This window comes from Megalobrama amblycephala, linkage group LG11 (assembly GCF_018812025.1).
Source record: "Megalobrama amblycephala isolate DHTTF-2021 linkage group LG11, ASM1881202v1, whole genome shotgun sequence".
Classification (NCBI taxonomy): domain Eukaryota; kingdom Metazoa; phylum Chordata; class Actinopteri; order Cypriniformes; family Xenocyprididae; genus Megalobrama; species Megalobrama amblycephala.
In genome coordinates this window covers 5580578-5603469 of record NC_063054.1, presented here as the reverse complement: position 1 = coordinate 5603469, position 22892 = coordinate 5580578, and the positions used below count along the sequence as shown (strand labels likewise).

The 22892-nt window shown below is 37.4% G+C and overlaps 1 protein-coding gene across 2 annotated transcripts in view; it reads right to left on the bottom strand.

Moving 5' to 3' along the window:
- The window catches only part of lpgat1 (lysophosphatidylglycerol acyltransferase 1), a 49420-nt gene that overhangs the window by 12306 nt on the left and 14222 nt on the right, over positions 1 to 22892 (bottom strand). For both annotated transcript variants that reach the window (XM_048208441.1, XM_048208440.1), the window contains 4 exons: positions 14244 to 14362; positions 14006 to 14101; positions 12893 to 13166; positions 2230 to 2356 (listed from right to left, as the gene is read on the bottom strand). In XM_048208441.1, coding sequence (XP_048064398.1) covers positions 2230 to 2356; positions 12893 to 13166; positions 14006 to 14101; positions 14244 to 14362 — 616 coding nt within the window. The remainder of the gene's footprint in view (positions 1 to 2229; positions 2357 to 12892; positions 13167 to 14005; positions 14102 to 14243; positions 14363 to 22892) is intronic.

Here is a 22892-nt window from a genome sequence, read left to right as displayed (position 1 = left end):
ATGTGGCACCCTAAACATGTCAGAGATCAACAACCATTATAATTATATATGTATATATATATATATTTATTTATTTTTTATTTTTTTTCCTCCTCTCTCTCTCTCTTGTAAAACTTTATTAACTCAACTTTTATTTCTTGTTTGCCCGTGAGGCAGTTCTAAGGCAGGTGTGGAGATAAAACTGATGAGCACATAAACAGTGAGGTGCTCATAAATCACAGCAGTGCTGTCTGGACTCTGACTGAATCAGCATACAGTGCAAAGCAGAATAAAAGACAGTTTGCAGGGAGACGAAAAAAATCTCAGGCAGTTGTGACCCAGTGTGACCACACCTAGCACTAAATTCAGAAAAGGCTTAAACTCAGTCTCACAGAGAGAGTTCAGAAATGGGGAGTAACACATGGAAGGATAGAAAGAGATTAGGAATAATCATTCCCAATCATTTTCATCTTCTCGTCCTTATTTAATCTTTCCTAGTTAGATCACCAAAGTGCAGTGGGTGGTCTTCATGAAACAGTGGCTCAACCGCATTGTTTTAAGTTTATATCTTAAAACCACACTGAATTTTTGTTCCACTGACTGATATGGCAATCGCATAGTGGCGTGACGGACGCATCACGCAACATCTTTCAATCGGATCGAAATTTGGATCGATCCAATCAGACCGAAACCCTTCATATGAACACCTCAATCAATTTGATTTGAATTAAATATCCATCAGATTGAAAGGGGTCATGTAGATCTTAAAATAATCCATATGACAGGAAAATTTTAGCCATGTAAATGCTTGAATCTGACTACTTTTTCAACAGGATTCAAAAATACCTTGCGCCATGAGCAGTGCCGTGATGCGCGTTTTTGTGCATACATCTTTCAAACATGCATATATGTTTGTGTCTTATGAAATGGTCTGTTGAGGAGACTTTTTTCTTTGAAATGTCATCAGCAGTTATGCTCTTGGTAGCTATGATGACATTCTTGCAGTGACTTTCTCCATTTCTGAATGCGATGACTGGGCACTGCGCATTTGCTGAAATTTTGATCAGAATATATGTAATGCACGTGTCAGTACTTCCCATTAATTACCTAGACTGTGGCGGCCTGCCATAGTCTAATCTGTGCCACCAAATTTTCATAGTGAACCGAAAATATTTTAAAACTTCTCATAACATAAAAAGGTCTAAGATAGTTTTGCACCATTGCTTAGGCAAAGTATCTGTCAAACGAACTAAAATGGAAAGCGCGATATGGCTTTGTACCCTTATCAAATCGCAAAACACTGATTTAATTAAATAAGTAAACAATCTGTTTGTGCTGCGTGTTCAAAAGCGTAGTGCGCACTTTGCTCATGTGATCAGCACGTGATGCAGTGTTTTCCGCATTTCAGAACAGCTCAGTTCACAGTGAATGAATGCAATGATCTCCATCTCTGTGCTGTGAGTTTAGCATGCATTTATGAACGTAGCAGGCACAAGTTGTACATTTATTTTCACATTTGCTTAATTTCCAACATTTTTGTGGGAAGATGATTATAGCATTTCACTAGAATAGTAATGAGATGAGTTTATAAACATGTTTTCACAGAAACAGTAATTTTCTGCCAAAATAAAAGCTCAACTGCAGTGTTCGACAAATTTGTTCAATTTGCACAGTGAACATGGATTGGAACTCTTAATTTTGAACTCTTAAAGTGCACCAGATTGATGAATTTAACTTTTACCTATTATAGAAAATATATTAAGTCATGGTTAATTTATTCCGTAAGTTATAGTGTCCAATAACAGGGAGGTTACCAAGATAAGTAGTAAGTTGGCCTCCATGAGGCAAACCGCTCCATGTAAAATACAAGTTTATCAGGTTACTGGTAGGACTTGAGTCTTTGTATGTGACTGTGTCAAACTGTGTTTTTTTTAAAGGTACTTTTCATTTCTTTGTGTAGGACCTTATTACTTTTTTTTTAACTGAACAGTCAAGTGTCAATGTGTTCACATGCATTCAACACTGACTATATTTAACACTGTTACACTGTGTCCTAACTAGGCATGTCATTTCCAAGTACAAGTAATTTAGCTGTCCACAAAGAAAGCAAAAGTGTTGGACAACCAACACAATAACAGCCACTTAGAACATATTTGAGGTTTAAAATACAGCGACATGTCAGTGAGATGTTAGACTTTTGAGACCTCACTTACCACCAGATACAATTATAGATTATCTTATACTTCTTACCTGTAGTGTACATGTGTGACTGTTGGATCTCTGTAACCAAAAATCCATGTTTGAATGTCCATGGGTCTTGCATTAGGGTAGGCTATGGTCATGTCTATTACCCACTGTAGTCCTTTAGCTTTGTTACCTGAAGGTGGGCAAACACAGAGACTCAAGTCACTTTAAGGCTAATTCACATCAAGAATGAAATTAAAAACCACTTACTCTTCCCATCCAAACACATTACTTAATAGATACTGCAGATGGGAGGATTTTTAGCAGAAATTGAGTTAAGTCTGTTTCTTACACAAAGCCATCATATGGCTTCAGAAGGGTTTCAATAGAGTACATTAATGCTTTTGTTTTATGGAAAAGTACAGCGTGAAAATACTGCAAAACATCTTTTGTGTTCAACAGAACAATGAAAGTCAGATGAGTTTGTAGGGCTGGCTGGTATGACGGTATATATCGTTACCAAGATAAAAAATATCATTCATAACAGATTTTTTTTATTCTGTGTATACCGCAACATGTAAATGAGTGGGCCGTGGTTAACTCGTGTGCAGCGTGCGTGAGACTGAGATCGTCAGAAACATTTTTCTAAAGGATGGTTAACAACGCGATATTGTCGGAACAAAGGCAGCAGCAGGCAACTGCAAGAGCAGTGCAGTGCACGGACAGTTTAGAGGAGCGTACAGGCTCACAACGGGGAAGCATTATGAATTAAGCTTACTTGACAACAACAGTTAATATATCAATATAGTACCACATAGAAATAGCAAGAACCTCAGGCATCCTGGTTAAAAATCATGTGGAAACAAAACTTCAGTTATTACGTTACAATACATCCTAGATAAGATTATAGCATTGACAGAAGAAAGAGCCAGCAATTCAGACAAGTTTGACATAAGGTTAATAAGGTAACTAGACTGTTGCCTTTACAGTCTCAAAAGTGAAAACCTCTTAACTACAGAAGAGCAACACTTGATATTCTTCAACCAATTCCTTGACCTTAACTGGAAACCACAAAAAGTGGTTCATTCAGTTAAAGAATTTTTAAATAACTCCATTTGCTGTCTAAATGTGTACATAAACACTTAAAGTTAAAATCAAGTTTTCAATGTTGTTTATATGTCTGTATGGTGTTTTTAAAATGCTTTGAGACAAACCATGTGCAAATTCATCAATCAACACAATTGCTGAGTATTTTCTCCATAATCCAGTGTGTACCATAACCCATTCAAGCCAAAGCCAATATATTTTCACTTGCCATTGCGTAGCATTTACTACAGTTGACCGAGTGGATTAGGTAGTCTGAGGCTGAGCATGTGTGATTGAGTGGAGGCGGGGATTAATTTGTATATTCATTAGTCTGCACAAACAGAATCCAATGACACCAAGGCCTTCAATATAGGATAAATAATAGATATTTATTAATTAATAATTAATTAATAATATCCATTCTATATCAGTATTATTGTTAACTAAAACTATTAAAAATAGTTTTTGTTAATTAAAATTGAAAGCTGAAACAAAAATATTTGCTTAAAAAAAAAAGAAAATAATTTTACTAAAATTGTTAAAACTGAAATAAAATTAAAGCTAAATAGAAATATAAAAATACTAGAGCTGTCAAACTTAACGCTTGCAATATATTAGTTGCGTCCCAAATGACGCACTATACACTATGCACTTATACACTATGTACTTGTGCACTATGCACTCATCCATGTAGTGCGTGAAAAGTGTATGAGGTTATTTTGTCATTTAACAATGGAGTCCGATCCTCCCTTCCCCTCCGCTACGTAATTAAAGCTGCGACAGTTGAGTGCACGAAGTGTCCAACATTCCACACTTCGTTTTTTCCATTAATTTAGTGCACCATCCGGGTATTTAAAGTACACTTTTTCTTTTTGGAATTTTCAGTGTGAACGCACTACAGCATTATTTGTACTTAAAAACGTAATAGAATAGTGCACAAGTACGCCAATTGGGACGCACCTATTGTTTCAGTTTAACGCATTTGAAGTTTTTTTCCTCCATAATTTGGCTAGCGTTACATTATATGTTCACACTCTTCACGCAAATGCTTTTAAACCATTCAAGTGCCACAAGACAAACGAGAACGTGCTGTCTGTTAATGTTGTGTCTGTGACACGACTAGTGTGCCCAGAAAGACGTGTGCCAAAATCGAGTTCTGTTTCGTGCTTGAATAAACACAGAATTGAGCCAAAATGTCATTTTGTCGAGTATAAGAGCAGTCTTAAATGAGTTAAATAACATCTTAAATTAACTTAAAGTCGGCATGAAATCAAAATTGACCATTCTTATTTTTTTATGAAATTGTATTTTATTATCAATAATTTATCCATGAACTTCATTATTTTTTTAAAATTCATATGCCCTCATAATCTTTAATCAAAATCATTAACCTCCCATCCCCCTTCAAAACGCTCATCGTCTCTTCCTGTCACATGCTATGGCCAAGGGTGGAGCTATCTGGAATTGCATGACGTTGGGGTAAATGCTGTGCTTCACTTCATAGAGATAAGCATTAAACACCGCTATGCCATATTGGGGTGTACATAAACATGGAAAGGAACCTGCGACACGCTCAGTCAGTCAGGCTGCGTGTCCACTGGAGCAGAGCAAGCGACCAGAGCATTTTTAGATTCATTCTTATGGAAGTTGAGCTCACTTAACTTAGCGCGGCTCAACTTCCATAGGAATACCGAAAACACTGTCTTTTAACTGCTCGCTCCGCGCCAACGGACACACACCATCAGTCAGTCAGTCAGTCAGTCTCTCTGGCTGTTTAGTGCCGTTAACCGTCCTCGTCATCCTCAATAAAGCTCTTACAGTAACGTGAGTGCTCGGAGTGAGTAATTCATATCTGCCTCCATTTTGTTAGCAACAGCCAATCAATTCTCGAAGGACGAAATCAAGTCCCGCCCTCTCATTTCAGATGCCGTTTCACTTGGATAGACGTCACAGTACAGAAGAAAAGACAATCGCAACTTCCGTTTCATGCCGACTTTAAAGAGTGAGAAAATTAAATGAGCATCAGATCCACGTCATGTTCAGTAAGGCTAATAAATGTTGAAATTGATAGTTTTCAGTTGTACTGTGATGTTGAATGTCTATAATAAAAAAAATAAAAAAAAAAATAAAAAAAATCTATTTCATAGAGACATCAGTACCAGTATTCATTCATACCAGCCTTCATTCATTAAAAGATGCCATTAAAAAAAAATATTTAAAATATACTGTCTTTAAGTTGTTTCTACTTTAATTTGGAGAGTAACTGTGAAATTGTTACAATATGAAAATATTAAAAACTAATGATGATTAATCTTTCTTTTTTTTGTTTTTTTCCCCCCCAAAAAAGTGTGATTAGTTAATTTTTAATCGATTGACAGCACTAAAAATACTAAAAAGAGAACATACAATTCATGAAAAAAAAAAAAAATGTAATTGAAAAACTGAAAATATAAAATAAAAGCTTATTCAAAATATGAATAAATACTAAAATAGTATATAAATTTACTAAAATAACACCGTACTATATAATAGGAAATCAATTTAGAGACGCATGTGCTACAGAGAGATTAGCATGCTAAAGCATCTCAAAGCAGCTCATTAAAATAACATAGCTGGAAAAACAAACAGAACAAACTAAAACTAGTCCCCCTTATTATTAAGTAACTAGTCAGTCGAAGCACACAGTGACCATGCATTATCTTTTTAATGATCTCTGAAACGGCTGTTCAGTGGTCCAGTTAACTTCCTCATACTATACTTCCAGGAGGATGTGCATGCTGTGTGGGCATGTCCTCTGATGTGTTCTGAAAGACTGTGATAGAGGTTTCCACATATTTACTGAGAGACAATACTAGCAACTAATTATCTTGTTTAACCAGCCATAGTGTTTCTTCATTTTGAATCCTTGGCTGTCAGAATCAATCATCTCTATTAGTTAAGCCCCCATTAAGCAGAGCAAATATATGTGACGGTCTTCCAGATAAAATAGAAGAAAGATCCACCCAGCAAGGAAGTTCAAGCATGTATTAGGTGTGGCAAATATTGACACAGTGTAGGACTACATTACAGTTCTGTCAAAACTGAAGGAACAGTATATGAAGTTATTATATTTAAATAGTTAAAAAAACAAATACTAAAATAAAATATATATTACATGGGGAAAAAAGACCTTTACAATCTAAATTACATAATGAAAGTTTGAAAGAAAAAAATCTAAGCTTCAATATCAGTACTAAAAACAGTGGAACTCTACTTTAGATACTAGGGCTGCACCTAACAGATAATTTGATAATCATTTAAGGGATGCATCAACTGAAAATTCTGTATGCACTTAAACAGAAAACCATAACCGAAAATTTGGCTCTATGCAACAGAATCAGATTTAACAGATATATTTTTTTGAATAATTATCCAAATAATGTAGTCCTATTAAGCTATTACTATCAGAGCATGTGAGCAGAGTGTAGCGGGGAGCAGATCAATGAACGTGAGGGTTGCGTCATTTTACCAGCATTGCCCACCATGGCTATACTATACCACACCATGTCGCCAGACCAAAAATAAATAAATAAATAAATAAAAATAAATCAATTAAAGGCGTCATATAATGAAAATCGACTTTTCCCATGTTTAAGTGCTGTAATCGGGTCTCTGGTGCATCTATCAGCACAGAAAATGTGAAAAAGGACAACCAAGTAACTTTGTTTTGGTAAGCCTTTTTCTACAAGCATGTGAAAAATTGAGCCATTCTGATTTCACTCCCCTTGTGACATAGGAAGTGGATCTTTTTATAATATTACCACCCCCTGAATCTGTATGTTTTCACCCAAGGCACCGCCATTGTTTTCACAAGCGACGAGTAACACTGGTCCTGGAGTGCAGCAGCAGCAGCAGTCTCGCAAGTTTAGCTACAACCCTGATCAAACACACTTGAATGTCTTCAGGATTACTAAAGCTACGTGAAGGAAGGCGAGTTGTGTCAGAGCAAAACTCTGCAGGACAGCAGCACTCAAGAACGACCGTCCCTAATCTCATTATATGTCTCAGCTATGCAAACATTATCACTGATCTGTAAATGGCTGTAATAGCAAACATATGAGCCTCCATAAACTCCCTGGCATCTGAGCCACTAAGGACGCAGTGATGTAATTTTATTTATGAAGGAAATGTGTCCAGATAAATTCATATAACATTATGTGTAAGTCATTAACACTAGAATGCTTCACACGATTGTCAGTAAAACACAGGATTTGCACAGAAATTGATTCTCAAAGATGGATCGATACCAACTGATCCAATTTTATATACATTTATTTTGTGATGTTTGCAAATTGTCTTCCTGAATGCGTTTCATTAGCAGGCTGCTAATGTACTATTAAATGTTTCTAAAGTTAGCATTGTTTCTTACTGTATTTCGTTGTTTTCATTTTTAACCCAGTAAAGCGTCTAATCAGTATAATTCATGAACGCATTTTCATTCTTATTGAGTCTCTACAACAGTGTGTAGCATTAGCCACGTTAGCCAAGAACAGTTTAATGATCCATTTTGTGAGTTATTTTAGCTGTGTTAGCAGCTGTATTGCCTCAGTGTATTGGAATGACGAGCGAGCTTGGGGGCGGGGAGCACAAGCTCATTTGCATTTAAAGCAACCCACCTACAAAAACGGCTTGATTTTGCTCACACCCAAATCGGGCAAATTTGACAAGCTATAATAAATGATCTGTGGAGTCTAACTACACAGACTCATTCTGGGGATACCAGAGAATTATATTACGTCTTGTCAAAAGGGGCATAATAGGTCGCCTTGTGCAAAACAGACAGACGGATTCGGCTAATGTATGTTTCAGTCGATAGATATGCATTCTAGTTTCCCAATGCGTTACAACAGCGATGATCAAAAGAACATGGACAAAACAGTCACTCTTTGTAAACAAATGTTAAATGACGTTCCGAAAGCTCTATGACCACTCATTTACGTCGTCATCACCTGGGTGTTGATAGTGCGTGACGCGAGCGCAGGTGAGACCTGAACATCTCACGTTGCTATCTGTGTTTAAACTAAACTCATTTAAACCTTGCCAATTTAAACATTCATCCGTAAAAAGAGAACTCGCGCGCCCTGTGAGGAGATTTGTGTCTGTACTCATCCGAAGCACGTACAGCGTGCAAATACTCTTGCGCAAATTCCCTTTCAAGTCTTGCACCTAAATGGACAAATTCACACAAAACTTATGTCAACATGCCCATCTTAGCAAGTATCCTAACAAACATAGTAGGTTATGTCTTAGGAGAAAAACGAGACAGACAACGCATGTGTATCAGTATCAGCGCACTGTATCTTTGAATTATGTCTTAAAGGGACAGCAGTCTAATATTCCTGCTCTATCTGTTTTCATGTTAATCGAACGATAAAGCACGAATAAATCACTCTTGACTGAATAACAGTGTTATTTTATATTTGATTACTTTTTTCAATTTCTGTACCTGAAAGCTAAGATACCTGAAAAACCTGTAGAGCATTGTTTATTTTATTTGTATCTTAGCTCTCATGTATTTATTTGTGCTTTTTTTTGTAGTTAGACTATGTTTTTATTTTCTTTATCTTTATTTGACAATTGTCCTATTTTTTTGCTGAACATAGCACATAACACCGAACTGTACTGAAACCGTGACACTAAAACAGTGATACATGGCCTCGCCATGGTTTACCAAAGAAGATGAGTGCATGTGCTCAGCGTCATATCCAGAGGTTGTGTTTGGGAAATAGACATATGAGTGCTGCCAGCATTGCTGCAGAGGTTGAAGGGGTGGGGGTAAGCCTGTCAGTGTTCAGACCATACGCCGCACACTGCATCAAATTGTTCTGCAAGGCTGTCGTCCCAGAAGGAAGCCCCTTCTAAAGATGATGCACAAGAAAGCCCGCAAACAGTTTGCTGAAGACAAGCAGACTAAGGACATGGATTACTGGAACCATGTCCTGTGGTCTGATGAGACCAAGATAAACTTATTCGGTTCAGATGGTGTCAAGCATGTGATGGCAACCAGGTGAGGATTACAAAGACAAGTGTGTTTTGCCTACAGTCAAGCATGGTGGTGGGAGTGTCATGGTCTGGGGCTGCATGAGTGCTGCCGGCACTGGGGAGCTAGACTTCATTGATGGAACCATGAATGAGCAGTGCATGATCCCCTCCCTTCAGAGACTGGGCCACAGGGCAGTATTCCAACATGATAACGACCCCAAACACAACTCCAAGACGACAATATATATGTGCTACAAGAGCAGTAGCGCTGGTGCCACCAAGTTCTACAGAAGGTGGGGCCAGCACCTGATTCGGTAGCGCTGGGGGGAAATTTATCATAAAGTTAATTTAATCATAAAATTAATATTATTTTGCATTAATAAGTGCAGATATTAATAATATTACATGTTTGTTTATTGGACGTTTAACAGAAAAGCTCTGTGCTTGAATTGATATGCAGATAAAATTAACTTTTATTAACATCAGTAACGTGCAAAACTTATTAAAACCTAATTTTTAAAGAGAAAATTTAAATTCTACTCTTATATAATGTACCATCAGGGTTCCAGACTGCGACCATTTTTTTGAGAATGTGCAAGTTAAAATTTGATGTGGTAGCATTTGTGCGAGTGCATGGTCATGCACTCAGTTAAATTTGCGTGCGTTGTATCAGCAGCTGCTGCAGTTCGTAACTTTTTGTGTTCAAAATTAACAAAATGTATATAATGAACGAGTACATCATGAATCCATTTTCCAAATCGTGTGCTCGGCTCCGCTGCGGAGTAGAGAGAAGTAGCTACAATGTTCTTCCGCATGACACATGCAGTTCTATTTATTAATGTACATGCTTTATCACCGTTACAGTAGCTCCCGAAAATAACAGAAATATGAGTACAAAAATACAATACATTTATCCAGTGTCTGTACTGTATTTTTTGTACTTATTTTTCTGTTATTTTTGGGAGCTAATGGGACAGTGTTAACGGTAAATAGCCCACGTCATGCCTGAGTCTGTATATGGCCGTTAACAAGAAGCCTGAGACGCTGAAGAAGAGTGACGCAAAGAGGGGAAAATTCTGTAGCAGGCAGAGCAGCTCACTGTTCACGATGCTCGAAATATAGGAAGAAAATATAGATATTGAATTGGGGGTGAGGGATTGTATGAATGTATCACTGAAGGAAACTTGCGGTCTTCAGAAAAGTTTTGATGGCAGTGGCATTTTATTTTCATCTTACCTCCAAATAAAGTAGCCATTTATAAGCACAGTGCTGCTTTGTTTACAGCGGTAACCAAGGACACAGTTGACAGGTGGAATGCGAAGCAAATTCACTCTCTGACAGCAGGTGGCGCTTATGGAAGAGCAGTGATACAGCATCGTTGCTCTTCCATTCCGCCTGCCTAGTGCTTTCATGCTTTTTTTTGTGTGTATCATATTTCACAAAGATAAAGCCAGACCATTCTGTTTTTGACCGAGAGTTTGATTTAAAGGGGCTCTATGTAGGAATGACACCCAGTGTTCAAAATAGGTACTGCATTCCAAATTTAAAATATTGTTTGGCCCGTCCCCTCGTTCAAAGACGCAGGTTGCCAGCAACAATAGGGAGTGCATTTGACAATGAAAACTGAGGAGACTTAAACACTGTAAGCTGATGAATTGATTTAATATGCTGTTTTAATATGCTGTTGTTCATAGAGATTTTTAGATGGATTCTGAGGCTTTTTAGGTCAAGTAGAATCTGCGATTCTCTGACCCAGTTTGTTTGTTGGTTTCCATGGTTGCAATACGCGACGTTTTCCACCAACTGGCAACCTGTGATGTCGAAATACTATTGGATAAACAGGCAGCACACGGTTTCGCACAGACCAAAACAAAGACAGACATTCCGACACGGAACGCACATTTCAAAGTAGAATATCTGGCTGTAGCATGTTTTTTCTGAGAAACAAGTAAGTGAACTTAACATGTTTCCTAAATATCTGCAAACATATCAGGGTATTTTTATGCTTTATTAAAGTAAAAATCTTACATAGAGCCCCTTTAAGTTAAAAGATTAAGACATTTTGCCAACATGAGGTCTCATATCACTGTCAGTCTTTTTACATCAGTGCAAAACTGAGAAAGTTGGTTGCACCAAAGGCATAGCTTGATGACGCCAAGTTTGAGCGTGGAATCTTGGGACATGTGGTCTTCACTTTACAGCCAGTGCAAAAGAATCGGGATGGGACTCGGGAAGAAATCATGTTCATGGATGTGATTATTAACGTTACTGTAGTATGAAGCAGAGCAGGACCGAGTGTTGTGGGAGCTGAACGAGGCCGCTGGAGCGATTGTGCAACACACACCGCAACACACAATAATTTAAATTGCCTAAATTATTACATTATTAGCGCAGTCACTGCTTACACTTTTTCGGTCATGCGTATGAGGTAACAGCTCTGTTTATCATATTAGATACATTTGAGTGTGTTGAAAATGTTATAACGTTACTCTGTGTGTTCACTCGTGGCTGATGTGAGACACTTGTTTGAGACACAATGCAGTAAGCTAGATCGATTTTAGAATATCATATTAAATACTGGATGGCTTGTGTTGATAAATGGCATGCAATTAATTTTAAAACGTATTGTATGATGGAGAAAATTCTGTATTACGGTTACTAAAAATAAAGCTGCATCTGATTATGCTATGTTAGCTACTTCACAAAATAGTGTTTTTCTCTGAGGCATGGTTTAAAAAAAAAAAAAAAAAAAAAAAAGAAATCAAGAAAATTAGATTTAAACAATAAAACTAAACGTGTTGAGCTATATAACAATAATTAGTTTTCTGTCTATAAATATATCAAAACAGTTGTTCCCTTGTCTATTAAAACATGTAAATATAAAACCGTCTTTGGTGTCTCTATGGTTTCTACAAAATAAAACCCGGAAACCGAGGGTTACACGGGTATGATGCAACTGACAGGCGGCGACTCACACGTCCCTGATCCTTGGTTAAAATTGCGATTTTCTCATGATTTACAAATGGTTGGAAACATTTGGGATATTGTAAGTACTCAAGTGAACAAAATATAACACTGGCCTAGTGGTTTTTGGATATTTTACTGCAAAAATCATACATATTGCACCTTTAATCCCTTACTTAACTTACCAATAAATAACAGTAAACTTCTGCCATTAATCTTTTAACGTTTCTTTTCCCCAAACGTTTTATCATAAAAATACTTTACAAATTAAAACACTCCAACATAAAGGAATTAAAAAGCATCCATCAGTAATACAAATACATTATGGCTGCATTTAGGATTGACAACAGCATTTGCTTACAGGTGTGAGTTTTGAAATTTTTCTTCATTTAGCAAACTGAATTAGCTCTTCAGAATCTTGCCAGAAGTACTATATAGTAAGGAAGTATTTGATTTTGGATGTAGCGATGAAATCATAAACAAAAAACAAAAAACAAAATAGTGAATGAACTCAGTCATATTAAACAGCATTGCCATACCAGCCATTAGAATCTGCTCTAGGGAGTCTTGTTTTGTGCGAATAATGTCAGGGAAAAACAAACAGTGCGACACATTCTATTCAAACTGGATTACATAGATAAGTGATTCTGTTCCTTACTTTGACCTGGTAGACCCTCTGTTCCCAGGATGCCGTTTTCCTGCTGGGGTCCTAAAGTTTTCAGGATAATCTCTGTGGCACCCAGCCGTGGCAGTGTTACGTGAGTCAAGTAGGGCAAGTCATTCTTTTTGGCAAAGGACTGACTTGTCTCTCGTCTCTTTCTTAGGAAGCCGCCTTCAGGAAACAGCACAATCCACTTCCTGTCTCTGCTGTAGTAATACTTGTCTAGGTGATCCTTCAGGTAAATTAGCTGCTTTTCTCGATGTGCTTTGCCCTGTTGGTAATGTACAAGACTTGTCAATTTCAACTGAAATTGAAAAAGGGGGGGGGGGGGGGGGAGAAAAAAAAAAATGACGGCACCAGCATTTCTGCAGCACCAGGTATATTTGGTACATGCTAGTAGACGCTGCTTTCAAACATACTTATTCGTGTTTGTTGAGCACCCTCTGAGCATCAAAGGTTTCTATTTACAGAGTGCTTCTACAAGTGTTGTGCAGAGTGCAGAGTTCAGTGAGCTTGTACTTTAGAGATTGATAGCCTTAGTGATTATAATCATATCTGTTGAGTGCGTGAACACAATGGCCTATCAGAGGTGCTATCAGTAAGTCAGTCAGAAAAAAAAAACAGAATCCTTTCATTATAACCAACAAAATGTAAACACAATGTAAATAAGAAATTCATTGTACATTTATTATTATAACGAGTTTTCACGAGAGTGCAGAGTTCAGTGAGCTTGTGCTTTAGAGATTGACAGCTTTAGTGATTAAAAAGGGAGGCTCTTTTCTTGCTTTATTATCCATTCACAATCTGATTACAAGTTTAGTTTTTCATGCTAAGTACACTGCAAAGTTTCTGGATTGACAGCTCTATTTAAAAGTGATCAGAAACTGCGATAATTGACAGTGATAACCAAAAGAGGAGACTACGGTTTTACAAAATTGGTACAGAAAACCCCAAAATTTTACTGGTATTGGTAGAGACTACTGAAAATGTTGTACCTTGACAACCCTTAGCTAACCTTAGCAAAATTACAAATCAACTCATATCAAATTGTATCAATGTCCATTTATGTTACAAAACATCCATATCTGCTTTTAAGAAAATAGTACGTACCTGCCTGATGAAGAAATCACCATGAATCAGGGACACAACCCCAAAATTGGTATATTTAAAAACATGGTCCATCAACCACATCATCTTTCGTACAACCTGGATAAGAACACGAGGATTAGTTTTGTTGCCTGATTAAAACCTGGAATATTATCAGTGTGACAAGCCTTAAATATATTTAATGTACAATTCATAACCATCAGAACAGTCCTAACCCTAAACCAACCAGAAGTGTGCTTACCGTGCCCTTGTCCTGCAAGCACATCATTAGGGTACACACATCTCCTGTAGCTTGATGGTTGACTATGACCATGGCTTCATCTTCAGACATTGGTCTCACATCGTCACCCCATTCTGTCACTTAAAAAAAAAGAAAGAAAAAACAAACACACACACATTACTCAGACAGTCAGAAAATCTTGAGTGTTACTGAAAAAGAATATCTAAACAAATATTCATACACTATTGATATACACAAACTACCAATCAAAAGTTTGGGGTCAGTAAGATTTTTTAGTGTTTTGAAAGAAGCCTTTTATACTCACCAATACAGCAGCACAATTAATCGTTAAAAGATTGTGATCTCGATTCAAACAACCACACACTGAGTCATCCAGTAATGAAATAAGTCTTTAATGAGTGAGTCATTGAATCATTCAAACTGTTTTTTTTTTTTTTTTTTTTTTTATAATTTGTTCAAATTAAAGCTGCAGTCCGCGATTTTTCCTCTTTGTCGCCATCTCTTGTTTGAAACCTGCAATTGCAGTCATATGCGGAACAGTTATCTGTACGTGCGTTGTGCCTCTGCACAGCTCGTCAGCACGGATGAATCGAATGTTTGCGGTCAGTCACCGCACCGGTGTGGATACTGTATTTCAGAATCACAGATTCTACATCTTGAAAGTATGACCAATATAAGAATTTTCACTGGAAAATATCATCTGAACAAGTAAGTAACATTTCTGCCACTTTTGTTCTGACCAACTGAGGAAAAAGGCATTAGGCCTACAATAAATTGCACTGCCAATGATGATTAAATCTAACGATCGCTTAGCTCGGATCACGTCAAACCGCGCAAATTATTATAACTGTTATATTGTTCTCAAATTGTTAATGTTAACAACATCAGCATTGCATGACTATGTGTATTTACTGTGTATTAGCGTTACCTGTAGATTTCAATTTCTGTAGCCACTCCACAGTCCAAAGTCTTTTGCTTTTTGACTACAGGTGAATCTCCAGTTGTTACTGATGATTGTCATTTGAACCTTTCTGGATTACAATCCACCATCAAAATGATAAGTTTAATTATTTCAGCTGCTGTGAGAACAGGCTATAAATGATCTGCTACCAGCTGTGTCCTCACGTGATAAAAACGATTAGCCTGGACTCCTTCCTTTCTGTTTACGGATGTGACGTAATGACGCACAGAGGAACTGCTGCATGTCGCTCTTATTATAAAACATTATTACAAGCTTACTGTTGTGAATCAAGTAGGGCTGGACAATAATTCAATATCAATATATATCGCGATACAATTTTTTTCGATAACGGTGATATGATTTTTAAACACATTTCCGGTATTTCGATATATACATTACAACATTTCTCACTGACTTGAGGCGCAGCCGTTAGAAAGAGCAGAACGCGATTGGCCATTGGCGTGATGACGTACACCACAGAGACACGCAGCCATCAGCCAGTGCTCAGCGTTAATATGGTTTGTTTGAAATAGCAACATGGAAAACAGACAGACAGAGTTCAGATAATGTATGTTTCAGTCGATGGATGCGCAAAACGTTACAACAACGATAATCAAAAAGCGTGGACAAAACAGTCACTCTTTGTAAACTGTTAACAGCTAGTGCTCTCTGCTCTGATGTCCAGTCATTTACGCCGTCATCACCCGGGTGTTGATAGCGCGCAAGCGCAGGTGAGACCTGAACAGCACACGATGCTATCTGTTTAAACTAAACTCATTTAAGCTTTGCTGATTTAAACCTTCAAGAACAAGATGCGAAAGAGAACTCGCACGCGCTGTGAGAAGAAGCGCACACGCTTATTTCAGACAGCGCGCAAATACTGACTTCTCTTTCAAGTCTTGCGCTTCGGCGGACAAATTCATACACAAATTAAGTCAACATGCCCGTCTTGGCGAGTATCCTAGCAAACATAGTCGGTTCTGTCTTAAGTGAACGTATAACAGTCGAGAAAGACATCGCATGTGTAACAGTATATGTAGCTACTGGATCGTGCATGTCTTAAAGGGAAAAAAACTATTCCTGCTGCCTGTTTTTAATGTTAAATCAAACAACAAATAACAAAGAAATCACTCACTGCTCTTGACTGAATAGTTTTTGTAACTTCAATAATGATTCATCTTTATTTATTTTATACAGTGAAGATAATATGCAGTGTTATTTTATATTTGATTACTTTATCCATTTTCTGTACCTGAAAACTACTGTTAGATACCTGAAAACCTGAAAAGCACTGTTTATTTTATTTGAATATTTGCTTTATTGTACTTATTTGTGATGTACTTATTTGCTTGTAGTTTGATCGTTTGTTCTTATTTTCTTTATTTTTATTTGACAGTAGTCTTATCTTTAGGGTCACGGTTTCGGTACGGTTCGGTATGTGCTAATAGCACATACCGAACTGTACCAAAACCGTGACCCTAAAACCATGATACGAACCGAACCATGAGCAATTTGAACCATTGCACCCCTAGTGTCATCCACACTCAACAATGTCCCTGCCCCAGCAATGTGTTTTTGTTGTTTCTCACAGTTTTTTTCTGTTTTTACTGTTCACAATCTTTATCTTGGCTGAAGCACTTTTGTTTTAATCTATATTAAGGATAATAAAATCAGCCTACGTTATAGTTTAATGTTAAAGATATTAATATTACAAAAGTGAGTGAGTCTTATGTTTATTTTTTATGTTTGTATGAAGGCTAAATACAAATAAAAGCTGAACATAAATTTATTTGTACTATTTTTATTTCTAAAATATTATATAGTTTTATAGGAAGAGATTTCATAGATTTGGCAAATTCATTTTTCAGACGTTGTGGCCGTTCTTGGCAGTTTTTCTGAGGCTATTATATAGTTCATATCGATATCGGAATTATATCGTATCGACCGAAATTAAGAATTATATTGTGATATAAATTTTGGCCATATCGTCCAGCCCTAGAATCGAGCTAAGATAATGAGATAGTTTTGAACACTGGCTGGTTATGTACTTGCTCAAAAATTGATTTTGGATCATTTTTAACCAAAATAACTTATGGACTGCAGCTTTAATTAAACATTTTCGATGCAGAAATTAACATTTTGTTGGAACCCCTAGTAAATTACGCTATTTAGTTTCGTTGTCTGTTCTGAATTGTGATCTCTGTTTGAAACAACAAAAATGTAATTCTCAATCGTGCAGCTCTATTCACCAAAGCTGCATTTATTTGATCAAAAATATGGTAAAAATTGTTTATTTTTAAAATTTAGAGATGTTATTTATTCCTGTGAAGAAAAGCTGAATTTTCAGAAGCCATTAATCTAGTCTTCAGCATCACATGATCCTTCAGAATTTTTTTTAGAAACATTTTGCATTTTATCTATATGCAAATATGTTGATTTGCATACAGATATGCTGATTGATTATCATCAATGTTGAAAACTGTTGTGCTGCTGAATATTTCTATGGAAACAGTTATACTTTTTTCAGGATTCTCTTTGATTAACAGAACATTGAAAATATATTTTGAAAGATACTCCCTCTCATGGATACACAACTGCAATTTAATTATGATATCATCATGTATTGAACTGAGATGTCATGTACAGCTATGTGTATCATGCATCATAACATAGCTGCTGATACCCAGCTCTATTGTCTATTGGCAATCAAATAAAATAAATAAAATGTACAAATTAAGTCTATGTCACTTTATAAAAGGAAAGCTATACAAGTTAATGAAGACATAAGATGCACTTTGTTACTGTGCAACAGAGCATAAATCTCCCCTCCACTAGCGTTTTGTACTATGCCCTTGACGGGGGGTTTAAACAACCCTAAGAACAAGAAACCCAACAGATCTCTCTGAGAGGTCATGCTGAGTCATGGCACAGCTAACAGTCTCTGCTGTTACCAGCAAGTCAAAGATCACAAACAGAGTAAGTCATTAGAGCACCTCCACCATCAAACTCAGGGGCTGAGGGCACCTGACACGACAAGTTACGGGCACCCATGTTTGCTAAAAGATACCACCAGACCTTCTGTCAACAAAAAGTATTTGCTTACAGACTTCAGGACAAGCTGGGCTGGTACGATTTCAAATGGGGACATTCTAGACTAAAAAAACAAACAAACAAAAAAAACAAAAAACAAAAAAAACTCTATGAACGAGAAATTCTGTTAAGATATACCAATTAAAAAAAAAAAAAAACAGTAAGGTCACAAAATTCTGTGTATAAAAGGTTTACATTAGCCATGCCAAATTTTGTGGCCAAAAAAGGTCCATTGACTATTACCAATAGTGTAGCAAAGTATGAAGCTTAGCTCACATAGAAGTCACTTTCAAACGAAACAGCTTTATGTTAGTTACCTCTGTGAATACGCATGACCAACTTAAACAACCTTGTATAATCTGCGAGGAGAAATCTTTCGCCATCACGTGAAATTCAAGATTGCATGGATTCCTATTGAAATGACTTAATTTTGCTCACAAAAATTTGTGGAACAATGGTAAATCTGACCGAACATTACAGTAGGCTTGCTGCACTAGAAGGCATTACCGGTGTTCAAACGTACAAAGATTACATTACTTGTCCACCGCGACACCACCCCCACTGTCGTTTTGCTTTTTTATAGGGGGAAAAAACCAACATTTATTTCAGTTGGACAACAGAAGCTACAATTATAAACTGAAAGCATCTGCTCTGCTCCATTCAGCACAAGCTGCAGATACGCATACAGAGTGTGTTAATTGCAAAAGCGAAAAGCATGCATTCACAAGCAAGAACACAACATGCCTCTACCTCCCTAATCAAATTTTAGGGGTGGATGATTTCTTGACCATCATGATTTAGCTACTGTTGCCAACAAAAATTATTATACTTTCCTTTAGAGTTTAAGGTTTCAAAGTCACAAGTTTGCATTGCATACGTCACTGTTTTACAACATCATTACATATCAGCCAATGACAGAAAAAAAGAGATTGTACTATCCATTTGGCAATATTGTCTGGCATTTATTAACTCTTACAACTTCAAGCCAACAGTGATTATACCAACAAGCTTCTGTTACTTCCACAAGACAAGCACAGCAGTCATTTAGGAGAAAAACTTGGACCTTAGACAGATATCAACGAGCTGCATCAGGTCCCACATAATCTCATTGGCAACCAGTTAGTACAAAACTCAGATGAACAAGGACAGAACAAAGACATTGCTGTGCGGTCTGTTCAACAAAACTCCTTAAAACGAAACGGGGTAGGATTTGATGACCCGGTTTGGCTTGGTGTCATTCTCTCATATCAGCAGAAACTTTAAAGGGGACCTATTATGCAAAATTCACTTTTGCATGGTGTTTGGACATAAATGTGTGTTGGCAGAGTGTGTACACATCCAACCTATAATGATAAAAATTCAACCACTTCTTTTTATTTTTAATTCCCATAAAATCATAAGCAATGTCTCAGAACAAGCCGTTTCCAGATCACTGGCGGTGTGACGTCACAAAAGCCACAGGCCCCGCCCACGAATGTTGACAGACACTGCCGTTTTAACATAGAACTGCCCTGAGCGAGTTCATAGCCAGTTGTACAGTCCACCATTGCTGCACTGATGAGAATGTCTCCCATGTGTTTTAGGTGCTGTAGCTGGATGGATGGATCCACATAGCACTCTCCATTTACTCCCGAAATCTGAGCTGCTAAAGACGAGATTGATTCATTTTGTTTTCCAAGAAAATGCTCCCTCAACAAACCGAAATTCGTTTATGTCTGCGCAAATCATTTCACACCGGACTGCTTTGTGAACGAATATCAATACAAAGGGACAATACAAAACAGAGGTTGTGCTAAAAATGTGCTACTCAAGGATAGATCAGTAAACTGTTCGTGATCCAGCTTACAGTCTCCAGAGTGATACTGGATACAGCAGTAATGAAGGTGAGAGCACTTTATTACAGTTCATAGGAGATTTATGGATATAAAGTTGAACAGTTTATTAAGCACCATCCAAAAAGGCAAAAGGTCTATATCTGTTTACTGTTAGTTGTAACGAGTGTTTCTGTGTACTTCGCTATGTATGTTGATGACAATGCAAGGGAGAGAGAGTGAGTTTATGGATAATATTTTAATGCACACTTGCACTACGTTTTATTAAGCTCTTACAGTAATTTTCTAGAGTGAAAACAGACAATTCATATTTTGTGTGAAGTACAATAAACATAAAACTAATCTGTAAAGTTTTGGCCGTCGTTCGGACGGTACAACATGGCTTGTACTAATATATTGTCTTCTTGTTTTTATCCACTATAAGTTATAACCGTAATTGAACTAAACTATACCTGTTCTATCTCCATGCAGCATATATTCGCAGTTTCTGACATTATTGTGCGTCCTGACCATGGTCCTGACTGAATCCTGTCACCGGAGAATTAGCTCATGAAGCTCCGCTCTCTTAGGCCAAGTGCAGCAGCTTATTTGCATTTAAAGGGTCCCATACTGAAACGGTGCGTTTTTGGTCAACCACCAACAGTGGCAATTTTAACATGCTATAAAAAATTATCTGTTGGGTATTTTGAGCTAAAACTTGTAAAATGGGGCATAATAGTTCCCCTTTAATGCAAATCTGCATTTCTGAGAACAATATAAAACATCCCTCCAAGTGTTTTGCATGTAATACAGGAGCTTGGTCATGGAGATGGTGAAAACTCATGCAAACACAATGCAAAGAGCTTTTCTTTCCTTGTTAACTATGGAATCATCAAGAGTGTAAGAAAAATAAGAAATATCTGTTTTGGAAAAACAGAAAACAATTCAACTGGACAATAATTAAAATTCAGATTTTTCTTGTACAAGAAAATGGGTCAATTCCAATTCCTTTTTCTCTTTAAACAGTTTTTTTTTTAATGTTTATTTGCTCTACAACAGGCCAAACTGATCTTAAACAAAAATATCTGTAGCCATTTAAAATAGGAGGCACCACTGCATTTTAATTATGATCCAAACAAAGACACACATGACACATCATGAAGAAGTGAGCTTGTTATGCCTGCCAGGTACAGCATTTGCTCCACTGGCGGAGTCTGTGTTCTCTTTGCGTCAGTCTTCAGCATGTTCCGTCTCTGGCCTGTTAAAGGTGCAATAGGTAATTCTCTATAGAAATTTTTTTTGTTATACTGTTGTTATGTTGTTATCACCTACAATGGCCTGTCAATGTATGTTTTTACATACCCTCGTACACCCTGTTCGTGCAGACATCATACATCAAGGCATTTCATGCTATGCAGACAGATACTCAGTCATGAGCACCGCAAACAAACAGCAGCCACCTTTTAGTTCCTACCGAATCTAAACAACAAGCTTATGCTGCGGTCAGACCATAACTACTGTAATTAAGAGATGGCAACCCGTGACGTTCTAACCGGAGCTGTTCATCCTCAGAATCTGAATTATGCATTTCCATGTCAACAGTATCAACACCAAAATGAATCTGCAGCAATCAGGTACAAGCTCTCCAAGTTGTTTACGTTCATTATTATTGTCATGTTATGTGCATTGAGACATGAGGCAGTTTAACGCTGTCACCTGTGAAGCTTCGCCGAGAGTAGCTGTGTGTGTGTGTGTCTTCATGTGTTTTGGAGGAGGCGTGGCTTTGGAGAGCACTCTGAAAAGAGGGTGGGATGTTATGATATTAAAGCTAGCTCGCTATTGCTAGCCTCTCTAAAAATGTCCTGTTGTACATTTAAAGGGTCATGAAACCCCCCTGTTTTAGTCCTGGTTGTTCACACCTCAAAGCTCAAAAAAAGTCTGTTAAAATGGGTATGTAAAGCTCTGGAAAAGTGGGGGTGTAGGGGTGGGGGGGGGCAACCAATGAAGCAGACATACACACTCATTATACAGAACAATGAATATTAATATATGAGCACAGAGAAAATGACAAACTCCCAAGCACAAGGGAGAAATGCGAAAGAATATTTAATAGGGCTAATAATAGGCTATTTTACATTTACGAGCACTGCAGTCTCAAAATGCATTCTATTAGAATAATAATGTTGTCGCGTTCAGATAGGCTACACCACTGTATCAGTGTCCAGTTTGCACATATAATTCATTTGAAGAAGACTTGATGAAATGTGTGTGCATACACCGTGCTGGTTAATGTTTGGTGCAGGAGAATATGGCAGGGCTGGAAGGTCCAAAAATATGGCTACCGACTTGTCATGGGAATTCACTATTCAATTGCCAGTAGCCACTGAATTTACCACTGATAAGCCGGCAGTGCATCTGTATACACACTCTCCTCACGCAGCGAACGACTCACTTTCCTCACACAGCTGATCACTGACTCTCCTCAGCTGGCGACTCACTTTCCTCACGCAGTGAACGACTCACTTTCCGCAGCCAGCGACTCACTTTCCTCACGCAGCCGGCGACTCACTTTCCTCACGCAGCCGGCGACTCACTTTCCTCACGCAGCAATTGACTCTCCTCACGTTTCTTTTCAAATACTGTGATGGTGCAATAACTAACTACATCTAGTAAAGTTTATCATTTTTTGTGTTGTAATTGTAATTTATTCTGAAGCAATACTCCCATCAGTGTTCTGTAAACTGTTGTTAAGATGTAAATAATCAGATCTGTATACGCTCCCTTAAA